Raw genomic sequence first — 15,377 nt, forward strand, 5'->3', positions numbered from 1 at the left:
ATTGTACATGTACGTATATTATTACGAAACGAACGTTTACGTCTTGACTTAAATATGTATCCTTGTTTTTTATTTATATAATGATTTAAGTAGAACAATGACTAGTGAAAAATTAAGTTGTATTTACCGGAGATGAAGTGTAGACTGCAAGACTGTCGTAAACTGTAGACTGTCGTACTATGATGGCTGCCACAGTCCATTGGGATTGTTTGCATGTGTCCTTTTCATTTAAATTATCCATTTCTTTCCTATTTCTTCGTCCTTCGGTAAACGAAAGAAACGTACATCCGACGATTTGGAATGCCTCTGTGTGCAACAGGGAGCACAACAAGTCGTAGGCATTGTTTAGATTCCAAAAATAAACTAAAAGTACGCTCTAAATCACCCGTTTTGTCACGGTGGTAAGCGAAAACAGTACTGTTTTTGCTAACCCGCAGGACCCGGATGTAGCGCGGACGTAGCTCGTGACGTCACGCGTAAACTGGTCCACTCATTTTGGCGATGCTGATTGGCCAAATATTTATAAATTTTCCCTAGCAACAGTATACGATTGGTTATTTCGCTACACCTGTGGGGCTCCTTGAGTGACAGCCACTGAGCTATATAATATAGCTCAGTGGTGACAGCCCCAAAAGTGTAGAAGAAGATAAATGATACGTTCTGTTGGTGGAAATGCACTGTTAAATGAGAGTCAATTGGTAGAGTCAATTAGTAGAAGTGTTTTAGTCATTCTTATAACATGTAGCCACGTACTATTAAGTAAAAACTGACATTAATAATACTTTTAAAATCTCTCTATATATTGACTTTCCCCCTCCACATCTAGAGAGAGGGCAGCGCCCGAGCGCCCCCTATGGGCCAGTCGCCACTGACTGGAACGTATTTCTCTCTCATATGGAGTGTAAATCAGGTTTTTATTTGTCAAACAGAGAATACTTGCTTCATTACTTGCATGGAAGTTTAGGCTATTAGTTGGAGGCTGGAGCTAACTAATTGTTACTACAAGCAGTGATGGTAATACTTACTTTGTTATCTATCAATCCCTCCCTGTATCTTCTGCTGACCTGCTACTCCTGTGTGCAAGATGCGGAAAACAAGGTCGCAAGGAAAACGCGGAATGGATATCAAGTGATGTGGGGCTCTACCTATAACAATGAAGTAAAGAGAAACTGGCAGATTTATGATCATAGTTGAGTTAAGAATCCCAATTTATATAATCGTTTATATAAACTCATATTCAGACTACATATTTTGAATTTGCTGGCAGTTTTTTTTTTTTTTTTGTAAAAAAAATAAATACAAATAAATAAATAAATAAAATAAAAATACACCAAATCATTTAGTGGGGCTTGAGAATATTTTAGGGAGGCTTCAGCCCCTCCTAAAACAAGCCTAGTGCCATTTCTATGAAAATGAAATCGGTCTGAAGTCTGGATGCACGCAACATGTGCGACTTCTATTGGTTCTCGCGCAACAAGGCGTGACCTGCGCGTGACGTCAGCCCTCACGAGCGCATCTTGTTTTGGAGGAAGTGAAGAGAGCTCCGTTCAGCTAGCAGCTAGCCGCTTAGCCTGACAGGAAAAGTGAGTGTCTAAAAACGCCCGTCACATGTAGTCATTTCACTCCGACATTTACGGCATTGATTTCGACAGAGAGGCTTAGTGGAGAGGCTGGCCGTCGGACAGCTGTCGTCGCCCTGAACGCGTTGCTTCGTGTAATATTTGCCGGAGCTTTTAGCCGTCCTGCGTGTTAAGCTAGCTCTTCCATCACACTCGGAGAGAAAAAAAAAGTCCTCCTTTGATTTTTTTTTAAATTTCTTTTTTAATCTGAAGGCTCGTCGTCCAGGTTGGTGTGTAGCGACTTAATCTGTTTGTTCCTGACAATATATCACTGCTGTCGTAATGTAATTACCATAAATACGAACGTTCCCCCCGCTTTAGCTAACGTTACCTAATTGTTTACCAGTGGGGTATTGTGTGTTGCACAATTCACCCCGAAATAGTTTAAAGCTGATTTTGTACACAATAGGACCTGTTTGAAGTTGACTTCCTTGGTTTTCTGTTAATTTTCTTACCCCACAACCAGCTTGACCAATTGTTTACCTCGCTAATCGACCGAAAGCGTGTTTGAAGTCTACGTTCCCGTATTGTACCCGTGGATGCGTGACACGGCTGACCAGCGTAAAAACACGTAGAGTCGGGTTTGTCAACGGTGAACGATGCCGGTGACCATTTAGGCTGCAGCCACGGCACTTGTTGTTGCTCACACAGCCTGCAAGTCACGGCTCCGTCGGTCGTGTGTTCAAAGCCATGTGATCGGTCCCTGACACAGTGTCATGGGGTTCAGATTATGCGAGCTGCAAAGATAGCTCTGTGCTAGTTTAGCCTCCGGCCGTCCGTGGCTGCTCGTTGGCGTGGACTTTTAGTACATCGAAGTCGTACGTGTTGTTTGGAGTCTGTGACTCTCCTCTCGGCGTCGGCTGGCTCGCCGCGTCACCTGATCGCGGTGATGGGTTTTAAACCTCCCTGTAATAGAGTTTGGACTTTGAGCCATTACGGCTTTATGAGGAGGTTATTATTGCGCAACAGGCTAGACCGCCAGTCGGAAGTTTTCTGTGATGTCTTCCCGAGCTCCCTGCTTGTTACACGAGTAACCCCCCCTACCGTGATTGGAGGATGCTACTGTAATATTTGGATGATGGCTTATAACTGTCTTATTCCTGTTCTCTGTCTTTGCACATTCTCTGTACCGCCTGTGCTTTAATAATAAATTAGTATAGTATGATGGGGACAGAGTGACTCAGAATCAAGTGATTTTGCACAAGATTTTAATTTCTAGTCTTACAAAATTATTATTATTATTATTTATTTTTTTGCACAAGTCACCGTGTTTAGATTAATGGATATGAGATGTTTAGTAGCACACATCCATTCGTTAAATGTATCAGAATCTAAGCTGTTTTCATTAGCATGAACCAGCAGTATGCACTGGGTATAGATATTAGAGAAAAGTAACAGACAGATGTTCCAACTCGGTCAGTAAAAACTCCCTTGTTGCATTTCCAGTCCAGTCAGCTTTTCTTTTTTTTTTTTTTTTGTATGTTGCTTTATGAACCTGTTCACTTATTTTTGTTTTGTTTTTTAGCCATAAAAAAAGAAGAAAGGAATGTGCTGGTCCATATTCAAAGGCTGACTGCCAAGACGAGCCTGTATTCGAGCTAGTCCTGGTTACTATATATCGTATCGTCATCGCAGCATCAGTGTGTGCAGTCTTTCCACGGCAAAGAACCGGAGAGCGATAAATGCTGGCTAATATATACCAAGTGTTATGAACTTGTGTTGTACATGCTAATGTAACGTTTAGCCTGCTGGACAGAGCCACATTCTAAAGGTCAGAGTGTAGAAAGTACAGATGGGAAAATCAACTGATACCAACATTTACCAATATTATCGCCATGGCAGGACTTTCTAACATGGGGCAGGCCTAATGTGAAGGGCTGTCGGGCTCAGGGTTTCTGTGAGGTCTTCAAAAATGTATAGAAGTATGGAACTTGATATTCTCCAGGTTTAGGTAGGCGTAGAAGAGGAGAAATAGAATGGGGGACAAAATATTTGGATATACAAAATGTTGTTTGTTGAATTGTAAATATAATGAATAGGTTTCTGAAAAATAAAAAAAATTCTAACTGCTTCACTTTTTGTTTCCTCTTTATTTCTCCTTTGACTTTTGTCACTGTCTCCACAGCTGTGGAACCATGACGTCAAGGAAGAAAGTGCTACTCAAAGTCATCATCCTCGGAGACTCTGGGTAAGCGGTCGCTCCACGTTTTCCGTAGGGTCTGAATGATTACCTCCAGGCGGGAGAAAAAGCCACTTCCAGGTTTAAACAATCCTGACTTTTCTTGTCCTCCTGTTTTTCACCACATGGGTTGTGCATGTGTATGCTCTCTTTGTTGCTGTAGCGTTGGGAAGACCTCGTTAATGAACCAGTATGTGAATAAGAAGTTCAGCAACCAGTACAAAGCCACAATTGGTGCTGATTTCCTGACGAAAGAAGTGATGGTAGATGACAGACTGGTCACGATGCAGGTATTGACGCTACTTGTAACGCTGTGTCCTTTTGGTGTAGAAAAGCTTTAAGAGAGTCACAAACTACAAAACATCTGAGTTCATGTCAAATACTAAGCAGGACATGTGGATGTAAATAAGATTGTAACTGTTCTGTTACAGATTTGGGACACTGCAGGTCAGGAGAGGTTCCAGTCCTTAGGTGTGGCTTTCTACCGGGGAGCAGACTGCTGCGTTCTGGTGTTTGATGTGACTGCACCCAACACCTTCAAGACCTTGGACAGCTGGAGGGACGAGTTCTTGATTCAGGCTAGCCCACGAGACCCAGAGAACTTCCCTTTTGTGGTGCTGGGGAACAAGATTGACCTGGAGAACAGACAGGTTAGCTTTTTATTAGCCAGTGATATTTCTAAGCCACAGTATTTGATTAAATGATTATTGGTGCTTCTCTTAAAGACCCCTGACCAACTTCTGTTGACCTTAAAGGCGCCTCGTCACGTACTATGACTTTCTACGAATTCCTACGCCAGTGGCTCACTCTGGTTTTCTCATTCAATTGTTGCGTCCTGTTTGTTCATATTTTATTTCCTCTTTTTGCTTCTGCTCTAATCGTTAGTAAACAAAGCAACGACGTGTATATTTAACAAGGCTACGTGACCACAAGTACGATATTGCGCATGCGTGCAAAGAGTAAACCAGGAGAAGCAATGGAGCCGAGCGAGTTAGCAACAGCTAGCGGAGGTGTGAAAAGAAAAGAGGAAAAGAAGATGAACCATGAAAGAAAATGCGATTAGGTTGGTCTTCGAAGTGACGGCGAGCTGTCCCTTTGATGTGAGGCATTGCTGAATGGTCTACTGGCACTTACAGTAGCTGCGTCAATTGTCGCCGTCTTGCTTTCTGATAGTTCTGTCGGCAGATGGCACAAGAATGTTTACGTCTGCTCATCCTGCCTGGTGCAAACTTCTTTTCAGGCTCAAAAAGGACAAGAAATGAACACTATCTGGGCCCCGTTTCAGGAACAATGGCCGATCTACTCTGAGTAGAAAGCTGCTGCTCTGAGTAGCTCTACCTCACGCTGTCATACTCAGTGTTTTCGGTTTCAGAGCTGGTGATATCAGTCAGGTAATATAATCTCAGCGTCTAATAGAACCCTGAGTAAAGCATGAGCCTGAAAGAAGCCCTCATCAATAGAACGCAGATGATGAGATTCACCATGACAATGGAAATGAGAAGCATCAAATTGTGCTTTTCCCCTGAGTGGAATTAGAAATCTTTAATGAAGGCATAAGGAGAATATGAAACCATAACTAACAAAAAGAAACAATGCTGTTGCTGCTGAAAAAGCAAGCTAGAAGCAGGGAATTGCTGAAAAAGTCAAGGATCAGTCAGACAGTCAGTGATATGAGAGGGGGAATATATGAATGAAACTAAAATATATGAATGGAAAATTAGAGCTGGAAGTCTCACAGTTTGATACAGAATAAATGATTGTTTTCATTCTGTGTAGTTCTTTTATTAATCTTGTGGGTCTCTGACTATGGAACACCTTTAAACTATAACTGAGTGCAACAGTAACATTCCTGACAGCGCAACATATTATATAGTTGCCTCTGAATAATTTTCTGCCTCACCCACGTTATTAAAAAGCTGCCGATGGCATAAAAGCAAAGAGCAGCGTATAGAAATTGTTCAGAAATGAGAGCGTCCTCTCATTTGCTGAGTATGTTGAGATAAATCAATGACAGCGGCGGAAAACGGTAACGCTTGAAATTATATTAACCCAGAAACGATAAGACATTTAATTGTGGTCTGATCAGCCTCTCAGTTTTCTGTGACATATTTGCGCTCCAGCATACAGGCTCCTCCAGAAAGGACACTTCTTTTCTGACTCTTTTTTTTTCTGCAGATCTCAGCTAAAAACTAGGAAAAACTCAGTTTGCCCAAACAACCCTGCTACCGAGCAAGGTAGTTTCACGGAGTAATTTATTGCCATAATTTGACTCTGGGTCTAGGCTCCTGAGATTTCTGAAATGGAAAAGTATGCAGGAATTTACCCCAGAAATGACTCTGAATATCCACTAACCCAGCGTTCTGAAATATTATTTGATATTAAAGATTAATATATGTTTTTTTTTGGAGGGTTGTTATATTATGTGGCTAGTTCCCTATAAAGCAGCACCGTATACGTTTTGACCCACGTATTAGCATGATTTGAGATACATTAAATGATTTCTCAGGTTAATATACAGCACAGTGCTGCTCTATGGATGCTCAGTGTAGGTCCTGCTTCTCAAAAACCTGCCAATGTGACTTGAGAGGTGCTGATCCGGCTCTGAATGGGTCATGTGACCTAGTCCACTGTACGGCACTCTGAGAGCCAGCCTTACATGGTTCTACTTTTGTCGTCCACGAGTCAAAGTTTGTCATGGTCATGTTTAATATTACAAAATACAGAAAATATAGTTCACAAACCTGCATGTCAGCTCTTCTCTTGAAGTCTCTGTAGCCTTTCATAATCAGATGATCAAGCCTTTGGTCTTCCCGGTCCTTTCCTTCCACGGCTCATGGAGTTCCCCCTCCCTCTCCCTCTCCCCCTGACTCTGCCTCATCCTCTCCATTTCAAAGGGATACTCTGAGTATAATCTATAGGGGTGAACGTGGCTCTGTCTTTACTCAATTCTGGGCTTCTGCTGGTCCAAAACACAAAGAGAGACTGTTTAATTTTTGCAACAGTGCAGTGTTACTAGTGGCCAACAGCGCCACTGAACCTGATAGTTACAAGTATAGTGCACCCTAGTGACTAAAAGTTACACGGTGCTGCTTTATTTTATCTAGAAGATTTCCACCCCGTTTACAAATCCCTAATCCATCATGTTGGACAACTGAATGGTTAAAACCTTCAAAATGGCCCAAAGAGAGCAACTCTGCTGTAGAGCGCGCAGTCTTCCTGGCAGCTGCTGAGCTCTGGTTCCACGTCCATTCACTGCATCACCAATCGGACATAATGTCCTCCAGACAGTAACCAAGCGATGTCATGTGGCAGACTGCTTGTTTTTTATACCTGGAGAAGTCCGGTTCTAAAACGAGCAAAACTACAAAGTATGTAACGGAGAAATCACTGGAATCTGCCGCAGCCTCATTTCTCTCTTCTATTCCCCTAAATCACCAACAGACATTCAGCTGTAGAAAAAAGCTGCTTAAAGAGAGCGTCTCTCGGCTTTTCTGCTTCGTCTGGATTCATGTTTAAACCTCACTAATATCGACAGTAGCTGATGTTTAGCATTCTGTTTCCAGTAGCAGCATCCAACACTTAGGGGCGGTGCGTTCGCTGATCAGATGAAGACAACACGTTCCGCGTTCCAGTCCAGTCTGAAATCATCTCATACCAGTCAGTTTTTTTTTCTTTTTTTTTCTCGTTTTTAGTGACTAACATCAGATCCTCTGCGTTACAGGTAACAACCAAACGAGCACAGGCCTGGTGTCAGAGCAAGAACAACATCCCGTACTTCGAAACCAGCGCCAAAGAGGCGATCAACGTAGAGCAGGCCTTCCAGACTATCGCACGCAACGCTCTTAAACAGGTAACGGGAGGACGAAAGGGACGTCTATCTGACCCTGGAATGCTAACGTCTGCTAAGTTTAACTCACGCAGTTCCCTTACACTCACTCTGGCTCTGCTGTCTGATCTCAGGAGACCGAAGTGGAGTTGTACAACGAGTTCCCCGAGCCGATAAAGCTGGACAGGAACGAGCGAGCTAAGCCTTCAGCAGAGACGTGCAGCTGCTGAGGACGCTGAGGATGGTCAGGGGCTGGTCATCGCCTGCATCACCCTGTCTTGCCTTGTCTATTTATCCCCTCTCCCATGGCCCCACTGTGTTAAGCCCTAACGCCCAACATACAAGCAGCATCCCACTCATAAGAGTATATTACTACAAACATGCTGCACCCACTTCCTTATAAATATATATAAATATATATATATATATACATACGAAAATACATTTTCTATCAAATAGTCTTTTAGTCCAAAGAATACTTCAAGGAAAGAATTGGGTGTTTATTTGTCTGATGCCTGTTTCTTCCCAGTCTGTGCCCTCTTCCTCGGCCTCAGTGGTTTGGGCTTAATCTCCTCCTGTTTCACACGTATTTCTGCTTTCACTCCCAGTGTGCTCCCAAATGCTTGTATTTTGATACTTAAAAGTGGGAAAATCAAAACATTACTTCTGTATGTATTTTGAACTTCTTAGATTAGACAAATAGTGTTTTGTTTTTTTTTTTCTTTTTGTTTTTTTAAATCAAAAATGTCTGTAATCGTGGTGGTTATTTTGTCAGTTCACCACCGCTGCACATGCAGAGGAAACGCTGCTGCTTCGGATTTTACGCAAAACGCCCGTTACCCTGGAATACGATCAAAGCCGCGTGAAAGAAACGTCCGTGCTGCGGCAGGGGCTTTAGCGTCAAGGTAAACGAGTAGATCAGGTGATGGTAAGGGTGGCCGATGCTTAAAAACTGGCATATAATTGAGAATCAAGGAACAAAAAAAGAAAAAAAAAAGTCCATCTGGCATGTATGTACAGTTCTTCCTTCACTTTGCGATCATGCCGTCATACCCAGTAGCTAGAAGTTGTGGAGATGACTTAGTTTGAGCCACAATGAGTGCAAGCGTAGCTCAGGGTGGTACTTTGGATCGAAGCGCTGTTTGTCTCGTCGGGAAGATGAAGGTTCTTTCAATCTTTTGCCGTTCAGGCGCCAAGCGAATCGACACGGCGGAGAGCTTTTTCTGAAATAATACTCCCCCATTAGCAGATGAGTTTCTTTTACAAGACTTTGTGTGTAATTAAAAAAAATCTTTCAATCATGGTTTAGGGAAGGCAGAGAAGGAAAAAAATAATAATGCTGTTGTAAATCTCCGACTCTGCCAACTTGCTTGTGGCAGCAAACAGTTTAAGTGCTTTTCATTTATTTTAACAGATTGGATCTTTAACTGTTGGTTTGTATCATACTGAGAGCTAGAAATCGACCGTAGAGTCTAGGATAACATGCATAACTGTAACTATGAGAGACTCTTAAAAAGAAATCTGGACGTATTTGGCCTGATATGGTAATGCACAACATCTACATTGTTTCAAAAATGTCTTTGCGTTTCAAGTAATATGGATAATAAAAATCTTGAACTAAGCCTGCAGAGTTTTTGGTATTTTTTTTTATTCAACCTTGGGTAGTCACATTTTCAAACATATAGAAAACAGTACTGATGTTATCAACATAAGAAATATATAAACATTTGCTCTCAACATAAGAAATATATAAACATTTGCTCTCAACAGTGAAAACAGTTTAAGCAGAGAAACGAATGATCTCCAACGGCAGTGAAACTATTTCCTTCTCCGTGTCAGTTTGTATGTTTACTTTGTTCTTGGTTTCTTATTGGCTCCCTGAAGCCACAGCTCAAGTCCTCCAGCAGGCTTGCGGCGGGCCTTTGCGTTGCGTTCAGGCTCTTCTTTGCTCTCGTTCGTGTCGGGCTCCTTCCTTTGTGAGGGGCTGCTGCTCGACAGCCAGCTCATCATCATCTTACTGCTCGCCGTAGCTTTGAGCTCCTGAAAACCCAGGAGGAAAATCAGTCAGGTGGATCTCAGATGTACTGCACACGGAGACACATTTCAGGTGTTTACCTCTTTATCGTGAGCATTACGGCTAGCTGAAACTCAGTTGCTCTAAATTCAGCCTTCAGCTTGTCTGCATTGTTCACTAAATAATTTTACCTTTTAATAATGTTCTTATTTACTGAGATGCACTTGCATGACTATACAGCTGTGCTGTAACAACAGCCACTTATTACCTTTTTGCTGTTCAGGTCCACCGGTTGAAGGCACTCCGGGGAGTTGTTGCGCGAGTTGTTGACAAAAGACGACACGGGGTGAAAAGTCAAAATGTCTTTGGACTGGAGCAGTTTGATGGCATCAAGAGTCTTCACCTCCCCAAAATCAAGCCATCTTCTCACCTCATCTTCTCCATCCAGGATGGCTGGCATCCTGAAAAAAAACAAAATAACTGTTTACATTTTATCCAGGCTATACAAATGAAATCTAGATCTTTCATTTAAAATAAAAAACATTTTAAGTATTTGGGTTATAGTTCATATTTCACAATATAGAAGATTAAAATATATAAGGGGGAGGCTATACTTTACATTTCTGGATTTTGATCAGGATTTCAATATATGTAAAAAAAAAAAAAAAAAAATCAAAAAATAATATATAAACATGTTCACATCCCTGTGATGAGGCACGAATGCTCCTATATTTCATAAAAACAATTCCCATCGGGGATAATTTATGTTTAAATACGACAACGATGAAAACCTTATCTATAACTTTGAATGGGGGTCATGATTTTTTTTGATGACCCCAAAGATTTCAAAGGGTTTCTTTCATATTCGCTTATCAAGCATTAAAGACGAACTAAAATCAGATTTAACTGTTTAGTTAAAGTCTTTGCTGCCCGCTTCAAAGTTAATCAGGGATCATTTCGAAACTTCCCCAAACTGAATCCAAGTGAGGAGGAAAAGGTTATGACCGAAACACTGGTGTTTTCATAACAGCTCATCTGCTTTCATTGAAATGTGAGAGCACATCTTTTAGAAATGAAACAGGCAGAAGAGTCTGAAACCCAAATGCCTTTTCTTCACTTTCACTTTCCCGTACTCTCCACACCTGAAAGTCTGGTTGCCTCCGATTTAAGCCTGTTTGCTGTACAACACGGTATTTATTTACACACAAAGCCCGAGGGATCCCCCCCCCCCCTTACCTGTCATGAATGCTTTGCAGATTTGGGGACGCATTGACAGTGATGACGCTGTAGCTGTACAGAGGTTCTCCACCACCTGGTGGCGTCCAGCAGTCAAACACTCCGGCCATCGTCAGCAACCTCCATCCAGTCCACTCAGCGGGACTTTCACTTTCCTTGCAAGCACAAAAAAATAAAAATAAAAATAAAAAAATGGGGTGATCAACTGTACAATCGACATCAAGGCTAATGTAGAACTTTGTGAAATTAAAATCTGTTTCAAAACACCTGCTGGACACATTTAAAGCGTAAATGAATCAAAGCATTAAGCACTTCTACTGCAACGGAAGAAAGAGAGCAAACCTCAGAGTTCTTCTCGTTGGAAGCTGGAGACACGAGGTCACTTTCTTTCTTCTCCTGGTCCGGACCGCTTCCCTGCGGGAAGTAGATGAAGAATGGCTGCTTCTCCTTCTCCGTCCTCCGCCACTCGTAAAACCCGTCGGCCATGATGACGCAGCGCTGTCCCTTCAGGAGGGGGTCCTTGTGAAAAGAGGTCAAGGTGACAAACTCCAAAGGGACCACAGATCAGAGAGAGGGGAGATTGTCCACAGAGCTGCACACCTTGTAGGACTTCTTCTCAAGGATGTTCTCGCTGCGGCAGTTGCTGGTGCTGTACTGCATCTTGCTTGGGTCGCTCTCCTTGAACCAGGCGGGTATCAGGCCCCAACGCATCGAGGCCAGAACGCGTTCATCCACCGCTGCGCTCTGAGGAAACACGAGGAGGACGGAAATCAGCACCGGCGCGACGCATGTTTCTGGAAGCCACCGCGATAATCCACTTGTGCATAATCAAATATAAGCTTGAGTACATTGATTTCCTGAAGAAGAGGTCGTCTTTACAGTTCCCCACAAGCCGTGCGGGGGACATGGCTAAGATGTGAAAGAAGGCGCTCTGGTCAGAGGAGACCAAAAACGAACTTCCTGAGGAAAAGGGGTCAGAACTACTACTGCGCATCGCCCTGAACGCATCGTCCGCACAGTGACGTGTAGGTGGCGGCAGCATGATGCTGTGGGGATGAAGCTGGTCAGAGGTGATGGGAGGATTGGTGGATCTAAATACACAGCTCCAAAAAAATAAAGGGAACACTAAAATAACACATCCTAGATCTGAATGAATGAAATATTCTGATTAAATACTTTGTTCTTTACAAAATCACACAAAAATTATCAATGGAAATCAAATTTCTTAACCCATAGAGGTCTGGATTCGGAGCCACACTAAAACTTAAAGTGGAAGAACACTACAGGGAGATCCGACTTTGATGTAATGTCTTTAAAACAAGTCAAAATGAGGCTCAGCAGTGTGTGTGGCCTCCATGTACCTCCATGACCTCCCTACAACGCCTGGGCAGCTCCTGATGAGGTGGAGGAGGGTCTCCTGATGGATCTCCTCCCAGACCTGGACTAACACATCCACCAACTCCTGGACAGTCTGTGGTGCAACGTGGCGTTGGAGGATGGAGCGAGACACGATGTCCCAGATGTGCTGAACTGGATTCAGGGTCTGGGGAACAGGCAGGCCGGTCCGTAGCATCAAAGCCTTCGTCTGGCAGGAACTGCTGACACTCCAGCCACATGAGGTCTAGCATTGTGTTGCATTAGGAGGAACCCAGGGCCAACCACACCAGCATATGAGACTGAGGATCTCATCTCTGTACCTGATGGCAGTCAGACTACCTCTGGTGAGCACATGGAGGGCTGAGCAGCCCCCCATTTGCCAATCTTGGTGTTCACTGGCAAATACCAAACGTCCTGCATGGTGTTGGGCTGTAAGCAGAACCTCCACCTGTGGACATCATACCCTCATGGAGCCTGTTTCTGATCCTTTGAGCAGACACAGGCACATCTGGCCTGCTGGAGGTCATGTTGCAGGGCTCTAACTGCTCCTCCTGTTGCTCCTTGCTCAAAGGCGGAGGTAGTGGTCCTGCTGCAGGATTGTTGTCCTCCTACGGCCTCCTCCATGTCTCCTGATGTACTGGCCTGTCTCCTGGTAGCACCTCCATGCTGTGGACACTACGCTGTCAGAAACCTTAAACCTTCTTGCCACAGCTTGCATAGATGTGCCATCCTGGATGAGCTGCACTACCTGAGCCACCTGTGTGGGTTGTAGACACCGTCTCATGCTACCATAGAGTGAAAGCACCACCAGTATTCAAAACTGAATAGGAACAGCAATAGGTCTTGCTAACTGTCTTAATGCTCAAGAGTTGTTGTTTTTTATCTCGATTTAAAAGGACTCATGTACAGAGCGAACAGCAGGGGGTGCTGTTGTCACATTTAGACTGATTTAGAAGGACTGTATTTTAGATCACGCCCCTAGGGGGCGCACCACACTATTTGAAAAGCACTGCTCTAAGTAAGTATTATACAGAATACATGATTCAGCTATTTTTCTAGAGCAAAGATGCCAGTACTGAGATGATCTTAATCAAGTCTCATTCTTTCTCACTTTTCTCTGTCTGTCTCCTTTCACTTCTTAAAGGTTTCCATGTTTGACAGAATATTCTGAGTTGCTGCTGTGGTGGTTTAGATAGACTTTCTATTGACGTGATGAGTAGTCTGTAAAATCACACTGCAAAAACAGAACTAAAAGTAAGTTGTTGTTTTTTTCTTGAAAGGGGTGTATATGTCCTTGATCTGAGCAGGTAAGTAAGATCATTTAAGGACAGTCGGATTTCTTCTAGACACTTTCTAACTAAGACGGAAGCTTTTAACAAACAGCTCTGCAGCTTCTTTAAATGTGCTTTGGAAACAGCTCAGAACTGTTCATGAAGCTGAATGCTGACAGCAAACATAACTTGCACTGAACTGTGTATCGCCACCAGAACAGAAGCTGACTCGGTTCGGCGGAAGTCACCTTGTCGAAATGTCTCTGGGACACCAGGACCGGGCTCATGGACTGGGGGCTCTTGTTGTAGGACGGTCTGTATTTGTCCGCGTCTCCATCCCTCCAGCGGGGCGCTCTCCGCTGCCCGCCCCGGTTCCTGTACGAGCAGGCTCGGCTCACTTCGTCGGGAGCTAGAGTGCACGCGGTTCTTCCGCACATCTCAGAAAGCTAAAACGGAACCGGGTTCGGGTGAAGTTTGGCTTCTTAGCTAAGAGACAAAAACAAGAGAGAAAAAAGCGCGTGCTATAGTCAAACAAAGCGCCTTTCTGCCGGCCTAAAGACAGCTTTTAGGAAGGATGTTCCAACTTACCACTTTCCCAGTGTTGTCATTATATGTCAGACAGTCGAAGTGGAGGTGAGCGTGTGTGTGTGTGTTTCGAAACAGAGCGGGCATTTGCCTGGGGCAGGAGTCAGAAACTGAAGCGACCATCAGTCAAAGCAGAGCATTCTCCCCGCCCCGGATCCAATATGGCGGCGATAGATTACTTTTTTGTTTTTAAAGGAACATCTTTGTTTAGTATGGAAGCCCATCTGCGCAATCTGATGAACCTTTTACAACTTTTTCATTTTTAATTTTATTTTAGGACATTGAACAGCACAAACATGTTTGTAAATGAATGTAAAGACTTTTACATTCAGATTTTACTGAAAAATAAAACCGTTTTATATATGTACTTAAAGTGTAATAATTGCAATCATTTTCTAAAAAATTATACTGTTGAACATTGTGTTCAAAATGAGTTTCCTTGTGGTTGATTTTATATATATGTATGTATGTATGTATGTATGTATGTATGTATGTATGTATGTATGTATGTATGTATGTATGTATGTATGCATGTATGTATGTATGTATGTATGTATGTATGTAGTTGATAGATAGATAGATAGATAGATAGATAGATAGATAGATAGATAGATAGATAGATAGATAGATAGATAGATAGATAGATAGATAGAGGGGGGGCAGGTAGGATTAATCATTAAGTGAATATTAGAAGTAATCTAATGAAGAGCATGGTGCTATTCTGTAAGAATATTGCCCTGAGATGTTTGATGATTCAGCTCTACATTCATTAAACTGACCAGAATTTGTTTTCTCACACTTCTGTGTCAGAGGCAGGACAAGTCCGACCTCTGCCATCTACAGAAATACTCAGATGACTCTGCAGTTGTCGGGTGATCAGAGATGGACAGGAAGCTGAGTACAGAGAGCTGGTGGACCGCTTTGGCGTGGTGTGGAAGCAATCATCTCATTCTGAATGTGGATAAAACAAAGAAGATGATTGTAGATTTCAGGAGAAACAGGATTAGATCAAACCCAATTTCCATCCTGAGAGAAGAAGTGGAGGTGGTGGAGGAATATGAATACCTCTGTGTTCATCTGGACAACAGACTGGACTGGAGACTCAACAGTGAAGCCATCTACAAGAAAAGGACAGAGCAGACTGTACTTTTTGAGAAAGCTTAGGCCCTTCAAGGTTTGCAGCAAGATGCTGCATATCTTCTATAAGTCTGTTGTTGAGAGCGTCTCCTCTGCCATCATCCGTCGGGGCAGCAACATCAGAGCCAGGGAC

At 43.0% G+C, this 15,377-nt stretch overlaps 2 protein-coding genes across 3 annotated transcripts; one reads left to right on the plus strand and one right to left on the minus strand.

The window, feature by feature from the left end:
- Positions 1-1,461: 1,461 nt before the first annotated feature.
- On the plus strand, positions 1,462-9,245 carry rab7a (RAB7a, member RAS oncogene family). Of its 2 annotated transcripts, none has more exons than XM_012862185.3 (6): positions 1,462-1,583; positions 3,745-3,807; positions 3,962-4,088; positions 4,230-4,448; positions 7,520-7,648; positions 7,759-9,245. In XM_012862185.3, exons 2-6 carry the CDS (start codon positions 3,755-3,757, stop codon positions 7,852-7,854), a joined length of 624 nt encoding a protein of 207 aa, XP_012717639.1. In that variant the 5' UTR covers positions 1,462-1,583; positions 3,745-3,754; the 3' UTR covers positions 7,855-9,245. The 2 variants fall into 2 exon arrangements, with proteins under 2 accessions (XP_012717639.1, XP_012717638.1); XM_012862184.3 differs by having other exon boundaries at positions 1,511-1,845.
- Positions 9,246-9,252: 7 nt separating this feature from the next.
- hmces (5-hydroxymethylcytosine binding, ES cell specific) lies at positions 9,253-14,276 on the minus strand. Its single transcript, XM_012862182.3, has 7 exons — positions 14,111-14,276; positions 13,771-14,008; positions 11,475-11,618; positions 11,217-11,393; positions 10,875-11,029; positions 9,907-10,099; positions 9,253-9,664 (listed from the first exon to the last, which is right to left on the minus strand). The coding sequence occupies exons 2-7, from the start codon at positions 13,957-13,959 to the stop codon at positions 9,473-9,475; spliced, it is 1,050 nt and encodes a 349-aa protein (XP_012717636.2). The 5' UTR covers positions 13,960-14,008; positions 14,111-14,276; the 3' UTR covers positions 9,253-9,472.
- Between the last annotated feature and the right edge of the window lie 1,101 nt (positions 14,277-15,377).

The sequence above is a fragment of the Fundulus heteroclitus genome, chromosome 20 (genome assembly GCF_011125445.2).
Source record: "Fundulus heteroclitus isolate FHET01 chromosome 20, MU-UCD_Fhet_4.1, whole genome shotgun sequence".
Taxonomy (NCBI): Eukaryota; Metazoa; Chordata; class Actinopteri; order Cyprinodontiformes; family Fundulidae; genus Fundulus; species Fundulus heteroclitus.